The sequence below is a fragment of the Ciconia boyciana genome, chromosome 2 (assembly GCF_034638445.1).
Source record: "Ciconia boyciana chromosome 2, ASM3463844v1, whole genome shotgun sequence".
NCBI lineage: Eukaryota > Metazoa > Chordata > Aves > Ciconiiformes > Ciconiidae > Ciconia > Ciconia boyciana.
Window position 1 is genome coordinate 52,770,732 of NC_132935.1, and position 22,987 is coordinate 52,793,718.

A 22,987-nucleotide genomic window follows, 5' to 3' on the forward strand; every position below is an offset into this window, starting at 1 on the left:
TTTATCATTTGAGCGGGGTCAGTACAAGAAGAAAACGCAGATAAAAAAGCAAGTCAGGTCTTTTGTCTCAAGCAGTACGTGAACAGTCCTCTTGCAAGGCATGTTTCCTAGTAACAGCAAAGGAAGAACAAAAATACTTTTTGTCTTTAGAAGAAGAAATTGGGACACACTATACGAAAACTAGTTTTGTAAGGTGGAAGGTTAAATTAAAAAAAAAACAGAAAGTGTTTTCAAGTTTTGACTTTTCAGACAAGCATTGGCCCTTGCCCAAATAATAAAATCTAACTTATTTTTTCCCTAATAAGGAAAATGAGAAAAGTGACTTGTAAAAGCAAAATGAAAATTTGTGCATGTTACTACAATACATGAAATCAGCATATTAGTAGGGTGCCTTATTTAGTCTTACATTCATTTCCAGTTTTTATGTTCATACAAAAACCATGAGCAATAAACAGTGTGTTGAGCATTATATTTGTAAAATTGTTTGGGTACAGTACTGTTCAAAACTCAGCAGTGAGTATTAATAAAAATAAAACCACTTACATTAAAATCTCACCTTACTCTTTAAATAAAAGCAACATGATTAATGGCAGAATTTCTGTCTCTTTGCACTGTCTTATTTCATTTAGGTCCAATCTCATATACAAATCCCCATGAGACATTTCTCTTTAAAGCTATGTCTAGTAAACGTCTATAAAGTTGGGTTTTTTTCCCCAAATGTAGAGTGTTTTTCCTTAACACTCCATTAGGGAAAATGCATTGTTGGAAGCACAGTGTGTGAAGTGGCAACAATCAAATTTTACTACGGATATCTTCAAGCTTTCCCAGTCAGATCTGCTGAAACAGACACCTCAGTTCTTGCAGGGGACGCACAAGCTAGCAAGAAGTGCCATAAACATTTTTGCTATGTAGTATCTTTGTACCCTGTACAGAGACTTTCACTAGTGAGCCAAAATACTGACTCCAGAATGTGCCCTCTATTCAGAACAGTGTGAATTCATAGGGTTTTTATTTGGCTTTTCCTGTGATCTGAGTATCCAGACAGCAACAGGGATGTGAAATGTTGGAGGTAGGAGAAAATCGTCAGTTATCAATGTACTCATTACTGGAAAGATGGAGTATAATGAAAATGAAATTCCAAGTCACAAAGGTTGCAGACACCTCTTAAAGAAAACTTTCTTCCTAGTTCAGAATCGCGTAGTAGTTGAAGTTGGAGCAGACCTCTAGAGATTGTCTAGTCCAGTCCCCCTGCTCAAAACAGTACACGTTATATACATGCTCCAGAACATCCACCTCTTCTCAATTTGCTCTTGGAGTCAATACAAGGTACTGTTCTTTTTACCTGTGAGGCCTTCAGTCACTCAGGAACCATCTGTGACCTTAGCTGTCTTAGTAGCAGTTCATAAAGACCAAGATTTTAAGGTGTAATTTACTATGTCTACTCTTGCCAAATAGACCTAGAAAAACTGAAAGTTTCAAATAGAAAAATACAGTTCTATGAATGCAGACAAACTAACCCATGGCATACGTTTCATACTGAACAGCAGAATGATTAATGCTCTTTTTAGAAACCAGAACATGTAACAGCACAGTTTACAAGACACAGCAGAATGGGCTATGGAGAACAGTCTACAACTCTACAGGAGCTGGTGTCAAGCAAATGTCAATAAAGCGCTGGTGACTCCAGGCAGGTCATCACGGTCCTGTCAGTATGGCATCGAGTATCACGCTTCAGAGGTGTCTCCTTACCTTCTCCCTGCTGCAAGTTGCCATTTCCAACAGAGATCTAGTAGTCAACTGTTTCAGCCCTTCAAGTCAACAGAATGAAGCAGCTTGTTTATCTCAGCGGTTCCCAAATGATTCAGGCAACGGGCCCCTTCCCTTTTTCTGTAACTGTCTGGATCCCTATGCACCACTCACCTATGTATATAGCCACTGTCTGGCCTGGCCCCAAATCTCTGCAAACCAGCTGCCAGGCTTCCCTCCAGATGCAGCTAGCTACAGTCCTTTCTATCCCTGCTCCTCCCATTCCCCCCCCCCCAAAATCTCACGTTCAGCATGCAAGCAAAATGGACAAGTCCCAGCCCAGTTTTTTTCCTGCCTCCCTGCAAAAAAAAACCCAACAAAACACCTGACTCTGCTGTCCCCCCCCCATTTTCAATATGGGCCCCTCACTTTCTTAGCTAGATCCCCTGTAAAGCTCTTTAACTCTGGGCAGTCAGGGCACCCTCCAATCCCTATTGCCCCATGTGCCATCTACACGGGAATTTCGTTAAGGGAACTGCCTCCTTCACCTACAACTCCTACCCACCTGGCTCATGCAAATGACTCAGACCTGCCAGGAAGAGGACTTTAAGCCCTGCACATGGTGCTCATGAGCAAGCACACCGTGCTCTCCCCAGGCCGCTTCAGCTCAATGCACCACTGCCCTGCAAAAAAAAGAGGAAACATTTGTCCCCGGAGTCACCGAGTTGCTGTCATGCACAGGCACCCTTCAGCCTGAGCTATGTGCTGTGGTTCTCATCCCAGGATGCCAGTTGGTAAAAAAGAGCCTTATAATGCTCAAGGCAATGAAAAAGAAAGAGGAAGGTATAAAAAAGCCCAAGAGAATCTCCCTGGGGGGTTTCCACACACCTCCAACATACATCCTGGATCCACTCCCCACAATAGGCTAGTGGTGCTTCTTACCAGTCAGCAAAATAACTCTTGCAGCCAATCTGCTGTAGGATATCCCAGCCATGTTCATTTGTTTTTTTTTTAATTTTCATTCCAACAGAAGAAAAGGAAAAATCTGCCAAATGCACCAGCAGCCACAACAGCCAGCGGTTCTTCATTGGCAAACACCCCCTCCTCTGCAGGATCCTATTTTCCTGTCTCTTTCTTTCTACTGGAGACGCAAAAATCAGCCTCTCTCTTCTTCCTGAATGAGGGTAGAGGGACTTCTTGAATCTGCTGAATGGATGGAAATCAGGGCCCTATGCTGCCACAGCTACTCTTCCAGTCCCTTAAAGGATCTATACATTTAGTGATTAGAAAACCACTAGTTTAAATCAGCTTCACATGTGGCCTTAGCTAACCTCTCTGAGGCATTCTTCTGATGCACTAGGAGTGCTTGCAGGGTTAATTACAGCTGAGAGGTTTAAGCAGCTACTGCCTCTTGGTTGTCAGTCACGTCAATCAGATGTCAGATCAGATGAGATGTCTGATAAGCAGTAGGGCAGGCTGGGAGTGTGTTAGCATGTCAAATGGGGCTGCCAGGTCTGCGTGCTAGCAGGACTGCTGTGATTGAGTGTGGGATCAAGAGCTCAATCCTCTTATCTATGTAGCCCACCCTAAGGCTGCAGTTTCACAAGCAGCTGCCTATGTTAACAGCTCCCTCATGCCCAACGGGAAAGGCTTGCTCTTCCTTCTCCCCTGCCTTTTCTTATCCTCCCTGATTCCAGTGGTATGGTCCTCAGCCTTTCTTGCCCGGGCAGAGTATGATACAGTTCTTCCACTGGGTTAATTTTTTGCTAGCTCAGTGAGTTAAATTTGCTTGCCTAGAGGGGTCCCTCAGATGCTAGAGGGTGGGTGGCATGAGGTAAGGAGTTGGAGCGCACTGCTGAGAGTGGGGAAAGAAAGTGGAGAAAATAGCGGAAGAGGCTTCCCCTTTTCGGTGACTGACAGTCAGCTGTTAACACAGGGTCACTGCATCTCCTGAAGCTGTAGCTCAACAGGGCACTCCCTGCAAGTAGTGTGATGATCCATATATCAGCTGAGTTATTGCTCATGTGAAAAAAGGCATAACCTAGAAGCAAGTCATTTTTCACTTAGCTGCAGTCAAAAGGCACTCCAGCAGTATTGCAGTAGTGGTAAACAAGGCTAAATTAACATATACTCCTGTTCGTATTCACCGCAACTTCTGAGGAGAGTAAATTTCTGTAAAGTTTGTGTTCTTTCAGCAAAGTGACATTTGCTACCAAGTTCACACTGACATCGGTGCTTCAAAATGCTACCACTTTCTGTGGAAAACTGGAGATTTACTCATATTCTTCTATCCCATTAACTGAGTTTTTCCAAATGTTGGAATTTAATGCTTTATAAGAATGCTTGTTTCTTTACTACTTCCCTGATGTACTGCAAATTACTATTCCACAGAAGGATGTCAGAAAATCCAGCTTTACTTGCTTCATGCTCCTGAGAAAGAGGGAAGGGAAAACATCATGTTAAATTTACAGAGTCAGCGATAACATAAACAAATGCTTTTATCATCCTCCAGGAAATTTACAGGCAACCCAGTGATTAAAGTATCCTTCATCTGGAAAGTATTCTGCAGGTTACTGTAGGAGACCACATGTTGCTGCGTTCATTGTAAAGTCACAGCAGATTATCATGCATTAAAGAGGAGCTGTTATAGGGAGTTATAAATAACATCTCCTCCTACCAGCTTTTTAAAAAACTGCAGCTGCTGAAAATTTCCATTTGTCTAGGACAAACTGTGCTTCCATGAAGTGTGCCCAGAAAGAGGACTTATCAAGGAAGGCAGTTCCTTGTTTCAGTTAATAAAGAGACAAAAAAAATTTACAGACAGAACAAAATATCTCCAGGTAATTTGATCTATACATAAAATTTTTTTACGCTATTCAGCAACTTGGCTGCAATTTCCAACAATTAATCCCATAAATGTAATAGCTATAGAAATCAGTAAAATGTTTGGAAGATTACAAAAAGGCCTAAAAAGTTTATAATAAAAATCAAATTAACCAGTTTTTAAATACTTCAAACATTAACAAAAGAATATTTGCGGAATGTCTACGCTGTGTGGCTTCCAAGTACTAAATTACTTGTGCGCTCTCTGTCTGTTAGATCAGCAAACTGTAACCAGAAATCTGTACAGGAAATCAGAAATCTCTGGGAGAAAACCTGTTGCATGCTGCCATTCAAAAAATTTTCTTCTAACATCTTTCACGGTAATTTATTGGTTGGCTAATGCCAAAGTTCATCATGCTGTTCTCCAGTCGTTCTGATGTAGTGATGCATACACATCACCATGTAAATTTGCAGTCAAATAAGATGAGACTGTGTCTATATTAGCAAGTAGGACTTACTGATAGGAGTGAACAGGCACAGCAAAGCTACTTAATGTTGAGATCCTGGCACACATACTATATGCATTTCAGGTGGGAGGTACATCAGGTTAGCTCTAGCCTGGTAATATGGTTGGAATGCACTACGTATGCACGAAGTATCTCTACATTACTATTCTAGTTAGGATCAGGAGCACACTTTTGAAGGAAACCTTCCGATTGCTCCCACTTGCCATGCAGGGTGTTGGAGTCTGCGTAATGGATTCCTTTTGAAGGAAACCAAACCCACAGATACATCCCCAGAAGGTCCCTAACGTGTTCCAACCCTAGTGATCACTGCATCCACAGGACTAGACTAACACTGGTCTGGACTGGCACATCAGTGGTGTGGATGTCAGACCTCCACTCCCCTTCGCTCACTCAGAACTTCTCTTATTACTTGCCAATGTAGACATAGGCCCAGACCCAGAAATATGCTGAGGCACTGAAGCCACAACCTAAGGTTAGATGAGGTACAAATCCATTACCCAGTGTAGTAAGGACTGAAATATCCCAGAAAAAGGAAAACTAAAATCACAAATAGATGGCTATGCTGTAGAACGAGTTGTGAAACACAGTGCAGAACACAACTTTTAAAACAGCTGGCCGGCATCTGCAGGGTTACTACCGAACTTGGGAAAGCAAACCTCACTGGACTCAAAAAGGCAGTTCACTGAGTGAGCTCATTGCTCTGGAGAGAGAAGTGGAGACTGCACAGGACCAGGACACACCCAGCAAGGCTCTTTAGTCTCCGAGACACAGACAAGCATCTGTACTGCTGCTACGCTCAAGCCACGTCCGCTGGCACAACACTGCACCTGCGCTTAGGAGGCCTACTGGTGCCTGTGCACCTAAAGCAAAACTGATCAGCAGGAAATCCCCAGTAACCCCAAAATATACCCTTAGAGAAGTTTCCAAAGGTGTTGCAAGGGCGGAGATCACTTCCAGAACAGCACCAAAAAACAACCTTCAGAGGGATTTCCAAACATATTTGCGGTAAGCAGCCCACAAACACTTGGGAAATGCTGCTGCGACCACACGCTGCTGTAACACCAGCATTACCAGGAAGTGCATGACTTCGGGAGACTTTTCATTTCGCGTTTAGTTGTGCCAGTCATGAGGTGTCACTGACACACTGCGGGCCACGACGCAAGTCGCTTCATCACCACTGGCCTGTCCGCACGCCGTGCTGCTCTCCCCCTCGTTTTTGACAGGCGAGGAGCCTAACGACAGAGGACGGGGCCTAACAACCAGGCCGGGCCCGAGCCGGTGCGAGCTGGCTGAGCGGGCGCGATAAGGCCGCCCGGCCGGCCGGGGCGGGGGCAGCGCCGGGCACCCGCTGAGGCGGTGGGAACAGACTTCCCGCCCCACCGACAGCGGGTCCCGCGGGGAGGCCCTGAGGGCGGGGAGGCCCTGAGGGCGGGCAGCTGGGCGGTGCGGGGGACCCCATCCCCCGCAGCCGGCAGGGACCGCCCCGCCCGCCGCGCTCCCTTCGCGCTCCCTTCGCGCTGGCCGGTACGCCCGCGGCGCCCGCTGCGCATGCGCAAACATCGCCTCCCTCCGCCGCCCGCCGGAAGTGTCCCGTCTCCGGCGAGGGGTGGATCGCGCGGCGGCGGGCGGGGCGGGGCGGGGCGGGGCTGCCCCGGTGCCCGGATGTGAGCAGGTCTGAGGCCGGGGCTCGCCGCTGCCGCTGCCGCTTCGCAGGGGGGTAGGAAGGGGGCGCGAGCCGCGCTGACCTCTACGCCGCAGCCTGCGCGCGCCTCCGCCCCGCCCCCTCCTCACCCCTCCCCCTCCCCGCCCCCCCTCCCCTCCCTTCCCCCCCGCAGCTGGCCAGCCGGGCGAGGAGGGCGGCTCGCGCTGCCGGCACGTCGCTGACACTCGCGCGAGGTAAGCGGCCGCCTCGCGCCGGAGGGGGGAGCGGGGCGAGAGGAAGCGTGTGTCCGTCTGCGTGCCCCCCGCAGCCCCGTGTGCCGGCGGCTCCCGTCAGCCTTTCGCCCCCCGCTCCGTGACCGGCAGCCCGTCCTCGCGCGGAGAGGTGCCGTCTGCCCCCGCCTCGGGGCCGAAAGGCCGGCGTCTCCTCCTCGGGCCTGTCTCGTCGGCCGCGGCCCGGGCCCGGGTCTGCCTGCGGCCGCCGCTGTCTCCGCGATCGCGATGGGAGTGAGCGGGCGATACCCTCTCGCCGACTCCGCGAGTGGGAGCTGGGGGGGCGCCGTGCGGTGTACGGCTGCTTCTCCGCAGCCCCCGCCTTGCTCCTCGGTGGCGCTTGCCTTGGCCTGGGAACGCTTGGCCGGGTTTAGGGGCTCCCTGCCAGGCCCTGCTCCAGAAGGATTGTCACGACGGGGCGCTGAGGCGGATGACACTGGGCCACGCTTGGAGGCCGTCCCTTTTCTTCCTTCCTCTGGAGTTCCGTCGTGGGGTCTCAGCCGGGAGTTAAGGCGCGGGGGCTGCGCGGTTCTGCGCGTGGCAGTCAGCGGGGGAGGCTCATGTGTGAGACCCCAGCGCCCTGTCAAGCGGGTGGGCCCCCAGCCTCAGCAGAGGCCAAGGGCTCGCCCCCGCTTTAAGCACTTGAGGGTGTGGGAGTTGCGTGCTGGTGTTTTTCCTCTGCTTCTTGCACCAAAGCCTTTGATTGTTGTGTAGTTTGTTCTTGTACGTCTGTGTCTTCCCTTCTTTCCATAATTTGGTTTTTACTAGAGGGGACTTCTTCAGGGCAGAAACTGCCAGTTCTTGAACGTCTGGAAAAGTCCTTGCTCTGCTGTGCAAAGTATTAGTAGGAAAGAAATGACTATTAAAGAGCTAGTTCTCTTTGTGGGAGGAGAGTGTATTTGTCAGTGTCCTGAGAAGCAGTACTGGTGAGGGAAGGATTTTATTTTCTGTTTTGTACTTGAAAGTCTTTCTTGAGTATGCCATGTTGTGTGGCTGAGAGTGACGGCGATGTATGTATATGTCTGGAAAAAAACACAAGAAGGTCGAGGTGTATACAGTGTGTGTCACAGTGCTCTCAAATTCTGAGAGTCAATGTTGTGCTCTAAAGTAAGAGAATATAAGACCGAAGACTTATTCCACAACTAGAGCTGTTATTTGCGGTGTGAGTGGCTATACTGCAGCTCTGGCGGGTAATCTTTGACTAGTGGAAACCCCTAGGCTTGCTAAGTGTCATGGAGCTCCTGAGCCATTAGAAGCAAGGCGTACAAATTCTGTACCTGCTCCTTAGGGAGTGACATAGAAGTAGCACTACAAAAAGTGTTATTAGAGATTTCTTCCCTGGATGTGTTCTTTAATTCTGTTGCAAATATAAGTTGCTGGTCATGCAGCTTCTTTAAAGGAGAAAGTCAGAAGACAGCACTGGTGTAGTGTCTGGAATTTGAGCATTATCAGTCTTGCATGGTTAGAAGTGTCTCCATAAAAGAGTGGATAAATGAATATGGGGTTAAGGACAATTTAAAGTCTGAAAGAAAATAAAAAGTACAGCTTTTTACTTTTTCCTTTTGGATAATGAATAATTATTAAAAGGAGATTAATGTAAGTATCTTACAAATTGTTAGAGAAAGACATGCATTTGTCAATACCGGAAAGCTTACTGTAGTTGTAATGAAATGAAAGTATCTGGTCTGTGTTATACAAATGGTAACTTGTAACTAAGTTTAATTGTAACTAAGTGTAACTAAGTTTATTAACTAAGTGTAACTAAGTTTAACTAATTTTGTTATACAAATGGTAACTAAGTTTGACCTTAAAATCTGTCAAATTTAACATCAGATTAGTTAAGGTTTGAAAAGTAATATGTTTTTGTTACAGAAATATTTATTTGTCAGTCTGTCAATGGCAAAAATTAATAGAAAATTCTTGACCTAAAAAGGTGATGTGGAAGTTCTGAGCACTGAGTCTTCCAGTAAACTTAATTTTAAAAATATATTAGTGAAACTTTGCTGAACAATTACTACTTATGCCATAATACAAGAACAGTGTCTTTGAATAAGAGAACAGAGGCTTTGAATAAAAGTTTCAGAAGCCACAAATAGATGTGAAAGGTATGATCAACCGAATCTGTGAAGACCTTTTACTGAGGATCTCTGCTAGTTTTTCAGACTCTTGTGCAGATTAACTTCTGCATCATTAACATCATTTCAGTTCTCATGAAGACATCATCTTTAACTGCCCAAGGCAAATGTCTCAAACAATGCTACTTTCTACACTTTCTGTCTCCGATTTGTAGCTTAAGTCATATTAGAAGGGAACAGTTATAGGCGGTTGCTGATGTCTGTGACGGTCTGTAGTAGCAGCCACAAAACTTAGTAGAGTCTAATGGATTTATTCAGTGTTGCTGTGAGGCAAAGGATTGACAGCAGGCCCACTTTTTTGCGGGCTATGAAAGAGAGCAGCATACTATTTTCTGGAAAAATGCGAAAGGCTGAGAAACTTCCCTTCAGATGGTACTATATCTGCCACCTTTGGAACGGTAAAAGGGTAATGCTTAAGACAGCAAATTGCCAAAAATTGTTGGATGTGGAAATAAAATTTGTAGGTTGTTTGTTTTTTTAATTGATTATCGAACAAACTTTAAAGCTAAGCATTGTTTGAAGGGATGGAAGAGGGTGGGAACGCCAAATTCAGAGTCTGACAAGGAAGTTAATAAAGTGCTTACCGCATGAACATTTTATATTTTTCATAGGTGGCATGAAACGTCCTGTTTGTAAGCATATACATAAGGAATGCTCTTGGCACACCTTGACAAGTTACTTTGGCCTAAACATCGATTGCCTCTTGTAAAAACCTGTAAGTAAAATAAATGTAACTTGATTTGAGATTGCTTCGATGATTTGCTTTCTGATCACAGTTAGCATGGTCTGCCTCTAAAAGGAAAAGCAAATATCAGTTACCTTATTTTCTAAAATGGGCAAATCTTTGGTTATATTAACTGACATTGTAACAACAGTTGACAGAGACTCTAAAAGCTGAATCAATTATTGTGTTTTACAGAAATGGCAGCTCAGAAAAGGAAGTCTATGTTAGTAGAACCTTCTGCTAAACGTCCAAAGCTGGACAAGAACAGCAAACCATCATCAGCGAAGAAGGAAAAAGAGGTGTCAGATACAAAACATGTCTCAAATAAATCAAAGCCTAATCAGTGTTCAGTGCAGGAGAAAACTGTACTCAAAACTTCTGTCAAATCAAACAGGTCAGTGACAAAAAAATAAGTAATTGTTCTAGGTTATCTTCCTAGAGTAAATTAGTGCAGAAACAATCTAAGCAGAATGAATTTGAGTTAAAGATACAGCTAAATAGTTAAATAGTACTAGTGGGAAGATCAGCCTTAAATCATTAAGTGTAATATCTGCTACATGATCTTTGTCTGGAATCATGTCTGGAAATCCAGAAAGAGTTCCTCCAAAAAAAGTTTCTGAAGTGAAAATAAGTCCAATATTGTATAAGCTAATACTTCATTTGAAAGCCACAAGCGTCAACAATTAAAAACTGCTAGAGATGTTAAAAAGTATTCATCTGGGGTTCATAGTTCAGTCTTGCCATGCATAAAAAACATTAAGTACTACGCTTAAGAGTAACCAGGTGGAAGTGAAGTATTTTTAGAATGATTCTAGAGAAAATTCTTCTGAAAGTATTGAGGGTGTAAGATCTAGTGTTTTTAAAAAAGAAAAGAAAAAAAAGTTAGAGGCAGAGGCTAGTAGGAATGAGAAGAGTTTTATGACAAATTCTACTTACTGGATGCTGAAAAAATAATTATTTGAATCTTTCAGTGACAACACCAATGAACCTGAACTAGGAACGCGCATGACTACGAGATCGTCAGGATTCAACTCAAATAATAAAACAATACCTGACAAAAAGGTCCAACAGCAGCCTAAATCTACAAAAATTAAGGAGGTATGCCAGAAAAAATCTGTGCAAGAAATTCCTAAGTCAAAATGTGTAATTGCGCCGAATGAGCCAGTAATGAGGAGATCACAGAGACTGCAGCAGTTAACACATGTACATGTACCAGCAAGATCCCTGCGCAACAGAGAAGTTAAAGAAGAAAAAGCTTTGGAAGTTAAACAAAGTAGCCAGGCAAAAAGACATGTTCACAGTGTTGCAGCAAAAGTAGTTAAATCTGCTGGAGAGAAAACAGAACAGAAAAACACAAAAATAAAGCCAAACAATACAAATGAGGATAAAGAAATACATGTAGAAGTGACCAGCTCTCTGAAAGAGAAAAAATGTAAAGCAGACAATAAAAATGATAATTCCAGCAGCTTTCAACACAACCTTCAAGGGTCATCATTATGTCCTGATGAGAGTCTTGAGGAAGTTAAGAAAGACCAAATGGGCCCTGTATCTCCTGTTCCTAGCAACACAAAGAAAGTGGAAACGGATTTTCTTAAGCCAAATTCTAAGACAATAACTAAGGAAAAGCAACAAATGCATCAGAACGTAAAAAACAGTACAAAACCAAAAAAGATTTCACAGCCATCTGTAAGTGAAACAAATGTGGCTGATCAACCAGAGAACGATGCGAAATCCAAAAGGGTAAGCATCCTTGAACTTTGTGAAGAAATCGCAGGTGAGATTGAGTCAGATACAGTAGAGGTGAAAAAAGATTCCCCTAATGCTGAGGATAGCAAAACAGAAGAAAAGTATGCCGACATACAGCTTCAACAAAGTGAAATGCTTACTCAGAAAGAACCTAGTCAAAGTACTCAATGCAAACGTTTTTTCCCTAGCAAAAAAGGAATGCCTGTCAAATGCACTCTGAATGGCAGAAATAACTCCACAAACAAAAACTCCAAATGGACCAAAATTAAATTACTGAAAGCTAGTAACATGAAGCAAAGTAACTTAAATTCTGCAAATGCCCCCAGGCTTTCTGTGTTGAAAGATTACCCAGAAGTTTCAGAGGCAAGTCAAGTAGCTACAGAAGCAGAGCTTTCAAAGGCACAAGGCAAGCTGTCAATAACAGGACTCTCTGAGAATGAAAGTGCAACTTGTGTGCAGGAGAAATCAGATCCTTCATCTGAAAGAGCTGGAGCTAAAGAAGTGACATTAGAAATAAAACAGCCCACAAAGAGAGGTGCAGAAAATGGTTTGTTGCGTAATTTGACAAAACATTTATGTGAGCCAAGACCAGATGAGGTAAGTCATTTTAATTATGGTGTATGGTGGGAGGGTGTTCTAAATCTGTTCTGTTTTCTGAGAATGCCATGCTCAGAAAGTTTGTTTTAACAATTACTTTATTTTACAGTAACTTAAAATTTTTGAATGTATTAAAGATCCTTTACTGATGCATTGTCATAGACAGGATGATAGTAAGCCGGAAAATGAATCTGTTCCACCCTCTTAAGTTCTGTAGTTCACTAAATGTTGATCGATAACATTTCCTACTGGAGCCAGAGGTTGTACAGATTCATATGGACACCTTTTGATGACTTAAGCTTGCGTAGCTGTTCTGTTCTGAAAAGGTGTATTAAAAGAAATGAGAGGGGAAAAAAGTGTTCTCTATCTGAGTGAGGTTCTATTAAAAGTTAAGATTTTAAGGACAAACGTGTTCTATAAGGAAGTATTTTACAAGCTTATATATAAAATGAAAAATATTTTTTGCAAAATTAATACCACAAACTTCAGTATGGACTAGCTAATCAGTTGCATTTTGTTTGCTTAAAATAATGTAGGAATCGGAAAACTGGTGTTGTATTCAAGATGTTAATACTTAGTTAACTGAGTGATTTTGTTAATAGGTTAGAGGCATTAAATAGTTTAGATTTTTTATTTAATGTTTTCTGTTTTGTTCAGAACTTTCGATTACATTTGGAATCAAGTCCAGAAAGTTCTCCAGTAAAGTATGTTACAGCTCCTAAACCACCAAAACAATTAAAAAAAGAACCCGGAGAAAGTGAACCTCAAGGTAACTGTATACTACTAGTTTTTCCTCTTCTTCTGACCAGTTATATGGGAAGCATAAGTCTTCCTTTCAGAGGAGTGTTTCACAGAATAAGGTACAGTTGGTGCAGAGCTAAACTTCTGGGATTGGAACTGTTCACCAGGGTTTTCATATTTCTTTGTGCGTCGCACCCATGGCCACTTCAGTAGCAGTGAATGTCCTTTTCTCTCTGAGCTGTGTAGTGGGAAGAGAGGTGTCTGTTTTTCTACCCAGCTCTGCTTTTAGTGCATCTTTGTGCTTTATGCATGAATATTTTAATGCTTAAATATACTCCATTTGAGTAAAAGTGAAGTGACAACTTTTAAAAAAAACCCAAACAAACAAACAGAAAAAACCCCCATCAAATTCTTTCCTTTTCCATTTAATAAAGTAGTAAAACTTCCCTATTTCAATTGGGTTCTTCTCTTGGATCGGTTTCTGGCAAGGATTCTCTGTTGGTTACTGCTTCCTTTGAATAAGTATGTGCATTTCTTTCTCCTAAATCGTTCTACTTGATCTTGACAAAATTATTAATTGAGTAATCACTCTCCTGTTTTTATTACCCAGTCTTCATTTATCAGCCTGTGAATGCAGTTTGTCAAACCTCATGATGGTTGTGATGTGAATATTTTGACTCAAGTACATTTGACTAAGAAATACTATCGATGGATCACTAATATATTTCTTCATTAAATTCCCTCTTGATGTTTCATCCTTTTGCTTTTGGGTTTTTGGTTTGTTGGGGTTTTTGGTTTGGTTTGAGTTTTGTTTTTTTTTCGTTTGGTTTTTTTTGTTTGTTTGTTTGGGGTTTTTTACTCTGAACCTGATTTTGAGTGCACTGTTAACTATTTAGCTTTACTAAATAGTTTCTTTTTTCCCCTGCCATTGTAGGGTATTTTTGAAGGGCAAAATATTCTAATTGTACTGTTAGAGAATGTAAAAAATGATTTTTCTTTCTTTTGCTATTCTTGATCATTTATTTTCCTTAAGTGTTACAGGACACACCTCGGATGGGGGCATACTGTACATTTATGATTCTAATACCATACATAGAGCTATTTATATGGGTGTCAGTATAAACAGATTTAAACTCCTATGTAGTTTCACTACTGGCCTTGTTTAGCTGCTAGCAAACTGCTTTGCAGAAGTGCTGTGGAAATGTTGAAGTAAATTGCATATTTTTTTTAAGTATATATGGAAAAACACCTGAGTACTGCCTCAAGGTTGTATCTTTTTTTATTGGCCATGCACAATTTGCAACATTGTCTTGGATATGTTTTTGCAGATCACTATTTGTGTAGCTCAAATTTCCTTTGCAACTAAAAACTTCATTATAAAGTTATAATCTTTGATTAATTGTAGGTTTGGCTCCCAAGCAGTTGACGCAACCTTCATTTACAAATCAAACTTCTGAAACTGAGAACAGGTATAGTGTTTCATACGCTATGAAATTACAGTAACCTTCCATAGGGTTATGAGAGGTTTTATTATAAGACTAACTGTTCTGTTGTCTCCGAGCCTCAACTTTCAGTTTCAAATAAGTGACTTGTCCTTTATAAAAGTAGACCTTCATTTTACTCAGTTATTAAGGGATGTTTTTATTTTGTTAAGAAAATTATTAAGTAAGATATTTGTAACTGCACATTTATTTTAAAAAGTAGAATTTAACAGAGTTTGGAAAACATTTCTAATGGTCTCTTCCTCAAATCAGATGATAACCAGAGAGTATAGGAAAGGTTTACCACATGATTTTCACTTACTGAATTATTTCACTTACTTCTGGAAGAGTTTTCTAATCCTTAAATTATGGGAGTCTTATATATATGAAATCTTTTTTGGTGGGGAAGAGGGGATTTAATTTGGGATTGTTTTGTGATTGCTGTGAAATGAAGGTGTCGGCTGCCATATAAAAATGATTCTTGTTCTTACTACTAACTACATTGTTCTTGCTACTAACAGTTCAAATCTACATTTTATCCATGCTGACTGTTGTAGTTTTTGAACAATTCTGACATGGTCTCTGGTTTTAGCCAATTACAAGCTAAAGACAATAATTTCTTGGTACCTGATACCTTGAACAGCAACATAGTTGGCATAGTGGTTAGTATATTGATACTGTTTTCTATATTCATAATGGAGACAAGAAGAAATGATGCAGTACATTTTCAGTACATCTGTCTGAGGCCAGATTAACAATTCTGACTAACCAGCCCCTTTGTACATGTTGAAAAACTCTACTACTATGGAATTTCACAGAAGATGGGTGGTAAGGTAGATGTGAAACTAGCTAAATAAATATTTTTAGATTTTTTTTCAATAAATATTACAGTAACTTTGATTTTTCATATTTAATTCTCAACTGCCAAACAGCTTTATGGTATCTACTCAAATTTATTAACTTTATTAGCTGAACAAGCCTGTATTGCTTTACTAATATTTGAATATATATTTTTCTTGTAAGAGCTTTCTTACCCTGCTTTCCATATGCTATCCAAGATTTAAACCATCATTCTTTCTGTGGTATTCCTGCCATAACATAGAGTAATGTGCATATATACAGTGTAGCTCTCTTTAGGGCTTTGTAAGAAAAGGTTGCAGTGGGAAAAGGCAAACCTTGAAGTAGCTACTTAATGCAAATTTTGGGGCACATGACAGGAATAAAAAAAATTAGCTCTGATTTAGCACAAAAAATGCTGTTTTAAAAATGGCTGGTAAGAGTTTATATTTTTGAAAAAGCTCGCTGAATTAACCTGCTACATGTACTACAGCAACTGCTACAATTAAGTGTTTCGCTCTATATCCTTAGTTTGCTCAGAAACAGGAAATACGTAAATACCTAGTTGAAGTATGAGTATTTTTGCATGTGTTTTGCTTTGGTGATCTCCACAAGTTTTATCCAAACCTGGAATTAATGTTATTCTTCCCTTGAATATAGTAGCAAGTTCATAGAATAACTTTGTTGATGTATTATAGTACCTTCCAGTGTTTCTTTTGATCATGACGAGGGGAAACTGAAACTGAGTGAGAGTGATTCCAGTGATATCCATCCATTTATTCCTCAGGTCCTCTTCTCCCTCCCTTCACTGCCAGCCATTAGAAGAGAATAAGTTTGAATTGAATTTGAGAGATTTATGACATCTGTTTTATATTGCCCACTTATATTTGTGGGAATATTTACATGGTCTGCTTTAGCAGCCTGATGTATGATACCTAAAACTACAAACCTAAACCTTGTGTAGGAAATATATAGCATTAGGCACCATCAGTCGTGGTCTGAAAATGCCTCAGTTAAATGCTTGTGTTAATGGTTGTGACTAACCTACCCCACTTGATTACAAATTTAAATTTTTTTCATTAAAAAAAAATTCTTGTAATTAGGCTAGTCACAAACTGCATTTTTTGTTTAATCCTTTTATTTCCTTAATTTTCCATTTGAATTACAAATTAAAATATATAGGACTGTGTTTTGGGTAATTAACTTGGATTTGCATCTCATTAAAGTTTAGTTATACTAATCACAATGGCTTTGAGTATCTAGGATGACATGTATAAGCAGTCCCTTTTTCAACATGAAATATATTTATATTTCAAGGGTTCCATTGTCAAATCCTTCATTAGCATCAAAATGCAGTAACTTCCTACCATCTGAGGAACATATTCAGAAGCTAAAAGAAGCAGGAAAAGATGGTGATAAGCAGCTGATCATAGTAAGTAATACCCTTTTAGTAAGGCTTATAGCTTCTCGAAGAAATTACTTTTGAATTTGCAGTGCTGTTTTTTTATGAACTTGTCTAAAAATCATTACTTATACATACTACTATTGCCATTGTAAATGATTTGTGAAAGTAGAACCTGAACTGGATTGTTGTTCAGTATTGATGGAAAAAATGGTGGCAGACAGACTTAACCTTTAAAGCTGATTCTTGTTAAAATGGATTTCTGCATTTTTTGATAGAATGGCTGCTCAGTAAAAATACAGTTGTTTTAGGGAGAATGAACTTGCCTCTACTTATGTGCAAAATCCATTTCTTAAAATTTCAGATTTACAAGGGGAGGTGCATCTGGCAGATTGCGTGCAAAATTAATATAAATAGATTTATTCCTGCATCATTCAAATGTCCAGTGTTCTGAGACAAACTTAAAGATCTTCCTGTGACTGCACTCACTTTCACCATAATATTTAAGCAGCAATACTAGTTTGGTTATTTGTTCTTACCCTTATTTGCTATTAGCTACCAAATGCAGGTATTTCTTTTAAAACAAGAAAATGCAAAATGAGAAGGAAGAGAGTGACACAGAGTCATTTTTCTATCTTGTAGAATCACACAACTTGATAGTGAAACAATTGGAGGTTTTGGTTGTGTTTTGTTTTGTGTTTTTAATAATTCACACATCTGATAAGCCTTGAGAAATGAAGGGCTGGAGCTCGGAAGCTACAGGGGGAGAGGAATCCAGGCCATTAGGAACGAGGACGATGTAGTAAGCTTCTTATGAAATTAACCCCTCTCACATATAACTGGCGGTCTTGCTAAATTGCAATTTTTTTATGCAATACATGGATTATACACATGAAAATATTAACTAAAATAGAACCAGGTGAATTCTGAACACTCTCTTATATCCATACTGAAATATTTTAAAATCAAAGCTTCTGAGAACTAAATTGATAAACATATCCTTGATTAGCCTAAAGTGATACAAATCTAGCCACTTGAATGCCTAGTCACAGGATGAGAAATGAACTGTAGCTAACATTTCCGGAGTATATCAGCTGTTGCCTCTTTGAAACTCATTTTACCAACTGAGTTAAAATGCATTATTAAATATCTTAGCTATATTAAAAGGACTATAAGAATATTCCTTTTCATTTCAGTAAAGCTAACTTAATTTTTGCTCATACAGTAATAGAACTTGACTGAAGAGTTGCTAGGATCTTTGACAAGAAGAAATACATAACTTTCTGGCTAGCTACTGAAGAGAGGTTGTGTAGCTCTCCTCTACAGTATTCATACAAAGAGGTTTTTTGCAACTTATTGACTATGCTGGTAGTATTCTTGTTTTCAGCCCAAATTAGGAGAGTAATATTTTTTCCCTAGGTATTCAACAGTAAAAATTAAGTTATTTACCTAGCAAAATTTTAGCATATAAAGAATGGGTCATCAATGAAGAACATTAGGGAAAATGGGAGAGACCTAGTTTCTTGTTTTCTGTGTGTATTTCTGGAAAATGCAAGTGAGCACTGTTTAATTTTTAAATGTGAAAGTAATAGCTCCATAATATCTAATATATTTCAGCACTTCATACAAATCTAATTCACTTTGATTTCATTGAGTTCAGAGTAGGCTTTTTGTTGTGTTGAAAAGGCATTTTGGTAATGCCTGTAGTTCTCTTTACCAAGAAAGCATTAGGTAAGGTACTGCTCGGTTTGGTTTTGTTTTTGGTTTTGTTTTGGTTTTTGGTTTTTGGTTTTGTTTTGTTTTTTGGGGGGGGAGGTGTGAGGGGTGGGGACAGGACTGCTTTTAGCATTGTCAAAACATATAGAGGAACCCAAATATTTGTTAAGCCATTTTGTAAAATACTATCCTTGACATTAGTTACTGTGGAGACGAGACATAGTTATGTCTAGAATAGTTTGTGCTAGCATCTGGAGGGGAAAAATCACTAAATTGACTTCTAAAGTACCAGACTTTGCTCCTACGAATACTCAAAAGATTGGGGATTAAATGCATGTAATAAAATAAGGTACATTTTGTAATTAATAGTGGTGTTTGCAAAACCACGGTCAATATCTTAACTGTTGATTCTGAATGGCTGGGCTTTTTTTTTTTTTTTTAAGGAAATATTTTCAAAGGTGTTTATGTACTTCTGTAGTGATCCTCTGAGTACAGAGAAAAGATTAACTTGGTTTAAAAGCTGTTCAGGTTGAAATTTCTCCTATACAGAGAGCAGTCTTCCTCTACACAGCCAAATCACTTAAATTAGCACTTATAGTGTCTGTAAAAAATTTTATAGTTAATAGCTATAAATAATTTTTATTTCAAGTTTCTGGTGCGTTAAGAGAAGCAGTTTCATTATTATTTTTTACCTTGAGCAAAGTTGGGAAGTCATGCTTTATTCTTATCAAGGAACATTTAACTTGCACTTTGTTACACTTTGTTAAAAAATTAAATCCCTAAGAAGTGCAATTTTGGGCTCTCTACTGTGAGATCTGATTCTTTTGGAGATCTGGCAAGCCAGTCCATCTTAATGTATGTACAGAACCCTTTTATTCTTTTTGTAACCAAAGGGGGGAAAAAAAGAGTTGGGCTTAGTTTGACTTGCCAGATGATACATTATCTTTGTTTTGATGTTTTTTTGCTATTGAATTTTCCTAGTCTTTTGTATTTAAGTTTGACATCTGTCCTTTTAATTGTCTTTATAGTGTCTGAGGCTCACAGTCTGGGATGTTACAATACTGTCTGTGTATTCTAAGCTTTTCATTTCCTGAGCTATATCTAGAGAGGTGTTATGGTAAAACTAATCTTTGTTTTCCACAATACACTATTTTTTTTTATATTTAAACCTTGAAGATGTATCTTACCTTCCTTTTTCTCCCATATGATTGCTATAATGAATAGATTCGTTTTCTATTTTTCTTCAGTAATATCTTTAACAAGCTTTAAGGCTATTTGACTGTAACAGAAGTAAAATAATACAACTTCTGTTTGTAGAATAAATGTTTAGTAGCTGTGCTTGCACCATTCTCTTTCTTGGTACACATCTAGTTATCTGAGCAGCTTTCAAACATAAAATTATCTTCATTTTGTAGAGGTACAACTAAGACAAAAGATGAGTTGTTTCTGTTTTCTTCAGATTTGCTTGCTGTCACACATCTTAAAAAGCACGTCTCTTCAGAGTGTAGAACTTCAGCTGAAAACAGCAAGGAATCTAATGCTGCAACAAACTTAGTAAAACAAACAGTGACAGGAAACGATGGTGTTCAAAGTAATGTGCAAAGATGTAGGTTCAGACCTCGGGAAGTATGATCTGTTTTTCTGGAGGAAAGCAATTAAGATTGAGGCTAAAAATATGTTAGGTTCCAAATCCATGACTTGGTGTTTAGAGAAGTAGTCTGTTCAGAATATTTGTGAACTGTACCCTCTTAAACTTCATTTAAACGTTCAGTTGGTAGGTTGACAGGTTACATGAAGCTCCATATTGGAAGTTTTATAGAGTAATGCACTAAAATTGTTTTTTACTTTCCAAGTACTTGAATCTAATGTGCAAATAGGAGAACTTGAACATGAAATCATCTGTTCCTTTAACTTCTGAAATGGAAAGAAATACAAATGTGCAAAGCATATGTTTTCAATTTTCATAAAATGAGATATGCTTTACATCCAAGACAAGGAAAGTCAGTTTGCTTCTTGTAAAAATTCTGCTTGCCTGCCAGATCTAGGACAAAATTTTGACCATAAGAATAGGAATTTATAAAAGCATTAATGCTACAAAGGAATGTTCTAAACAATGGCCTATGAGGTACAGGGATACTTCTTCCATTTTATGCCACTAAGGAGACATGTTCCTTTGAAAATTAAGCTAGTCTTTTGAAAATTATACTCATCAACTTTAAGAAAGAATGTGTAAAAAGAATGAACAGTGAAAACAAATCACTGAAGTGATAAAAAGATAGTATAGAGTTACAGAGACTTCTCTGCCTTTCTAGAGATCTGAGCTAATGCCTGGATGCAAGCAAACATGATTAAATATAGATGATCTTTATAAGTGTCAGCAAATGCATGGATCAGGATTGCTTGATGGAAGATGCTTTTGATTCTGAGGTTTGAATTGGTGCTTTATGTGAAAGTGATGTGCACACTAATTCAGTTTACACATTTGCATATCATACTTCAATTTTTCCTTATATATTTTGGTTAAACTTGAACATAGTTTACTGTTTGACTGAAATAGGTAATCTATGGAAGAAATATTTTGATTTAAGCTGAAAACACAATCCTCAGTGGAAATAGTAAGTGTAAAAGTGATTTCTTATGAGCCTGAAGAAAGTTGCATAACTATCATTTAAAGTTGCTGTTTTCTTCCTTAAACTGGTATAGTCAGGTTGGCAATTTCTCTGAAGAATTGGAGAATGGCTTTTGGGCAATCTTTTGTTGTTCACATTAGTTAAGTACTGCCTCTTTTCTTTCTTGTAATCCCAGTAAAAACAAGGCAGTGGTTACTGCATAAGTGACGGGGGAGAGAGTTTGGTAGTTGAGAACAGTCACTCTTCCTTTCTTCCCACACAAATCTTACCCTTTGGGACAGCTCTGCTCTTAGGGGGGCAGTAATGGCCATCCTTTCTTCTTATCACACCTTCCCATTTCTACGTTCCCACAGCAACCCAGCTTTCTCTAGCAAACTCAGGTGGGTTGTGTTTGGTGTCCTTTGTCCTGAGGGTGACAATGTTTTGTAAGGTTATCTGGGCACCTGATACAGGAATTCAAGCACCAAGGCTACTAACATTGTGTTGTGGGTTAACCGTGGCAGGCAGCTAAGCACCGTGCAGCTGCTCGCTCGCTCCCGCCAAGTATGATGGGGGAGAAAACTTGTGGGTTGAGATAAAGACAGTTTAATAGGTAAAGCAAAAGCCGTGCGCACAGGCAAAGCAAAACAAGGAATTAATTCACTACTTCCCATCAGCAGACAGGTGTTCAGCCATCTCCAGGAAAGCAGGGCTCCATCATGTGTAACAGCTGGGAAGACAAATGCTGTAACTCTGACTGTTCCCCCTCTTCCTCCCTCATTCCCTCAGCTTTTATTGCTGAGCATGATGTCATATGGTATGGGATATCCCTCTGGTCAGTTGGGGTCAGCTGTCCCAGCTGTGTCCTCTCCCAACTTCTTGTGCACTCTCAGCCTACCCACTGGCACAGCAGCGTGAGAAGCAGAAAAGGCCTTGACACTGTGTAAGCACTGTGCAGCAGTAGCTAAAACATCCCTGTGTTATCAACACTGTTGTGGTCACAAATCTAAAACATGGCCCCATAGCAGCTGTTGTGAAGGAAATTAACCTTATCGCAGCCAAAACCAGTAGACATTGGAACATTCTCTGTAATATACTTGAATTATGTTTTTATATGGATTGAGAATGGATTAATTGTCCATTGTAAATATTGTGCAGATTTATTTTTTAACTTTGTGGTTTTTTCATATTGCTTTAGCTAATGACCAGTGAGGACATCATTTCATGATGGATAATGACCCTCCATTTTCATTTTTCAAAAAAATTAAATAAAATTAGATACATCACAGTTCTGAAAGCTTTAAGTTGATTTATATCCTTTGGCTAAAATAGCTTTTCAGAAAGATGCGTACTAGTGATGTGGGGTTTTTTTTTTTGGTTGGTTGTTTTTTTCTCTTTGTTAAATTCCACGGTCTTCGTGTGAAGTGAAACTTGTTTCTGAGTTGGGTCATGTCTTGATCCTCCTGGTCAGCAAGGGCATCTACCCATCAGCTTCAGTCTTGAATGCATCTTTCGTTGAAATAGCATTCTTTGACATTTACATTTTCTGTGGAGAGCCCAAAAATCTTTGTGTTGTTCCTTCCTGCTCTTCTTGTATTTCCTTTCCAGCCTGCCTGTTTCTATGGCTGGGTTTTATTCTTTGTTCTGTGAAAAGACTAGAGGAAAAAATAATCTTCCTCTAACTAACACTAGGTAATCAAGAAGGAGGTGACCTAATCTGTGCCTGAAGCGAGAGGGAGGAAAAAAAAAAGGGCCCCTTTTCATCTCCTACAGAGGCACCAAATGCCTTTTTTGCTTGCAGGGCTCCTTATTCCACATATGGAGGATCAGCAGACATGCACCTTCTCAAAGAAGATATTGGTAAGAGTTTTCTTTCTGTCTAACACAGAATTAAGAAACCCTTCTGGAGATTAAGACAACATTGTCGCAATGTTCAATTACAGTTAGCCTGGAAACACTGGATCTCATATA

General features: G+C 40.0%; 1 protein-coding gene and 1 long non-coding RNA gene across 4 annotated transcripts in view; one reads left to right on the plus strand and one right to left on the minus strand.

Annotated features, from left to right (window-relative positions):
* Positions 1-588: 588 nt before the first annotated feature.
* On the minus strand, positions 589-6,850 carry LOC140647720 (uncharacterized). Its single transcript, XR_012040929.1, has 3 exons — positions 6,006-6,850; positions 2,312-4,176; positions 589-1,808 (listed from the first exon to the last, which is right to left on the minus strand). It is a non-coding gene; the product is annotated as an uncharacterized lncRNA (long non-coding RNA).
* ESCO1 (establishment of sister chromatid cohesion N-acetyltransferase 1) overlaps positions 6,749-22,987 on the plus strand; it is a 35,325-nt gene continuing 19,086 nt past the window's right edge. The window contains exons 1-7 of one of the 3 annotated variants that reach the window (XR_012040928.1): positions 6,749-6,992; positions 9,775-9,878; positions 10,083-10,281; positions 10,859-12,230; positions 12,888-12,999; positions 14,377-14,440; positions 16,607-16,721. Coding sequence is in view for 2 of the 3 variants with exons in the window: in XM_072852657.1 (XP_072708758.1) it covers positions 10,085-10,281; positions 10,859-12,230; positions 12,888-12,999; positions 14,377-14,440; positions 16,607-16,721 (1,860 nt within the window). In the remaining variant the exon portion in view is untranslated. The remainder of the gene's footprint in view (positions 6,993-9,774; positions 9,879-10,082; positions 10,282-10,858; positions 12,231-12,887; positions 13,000-14,376; positions 14,441-16,606; positions 16,722-22,987) is intronic. The other 2 variants (XM_072852657.1, XM_072852656.1) reach the window with 2 other exon arrangements.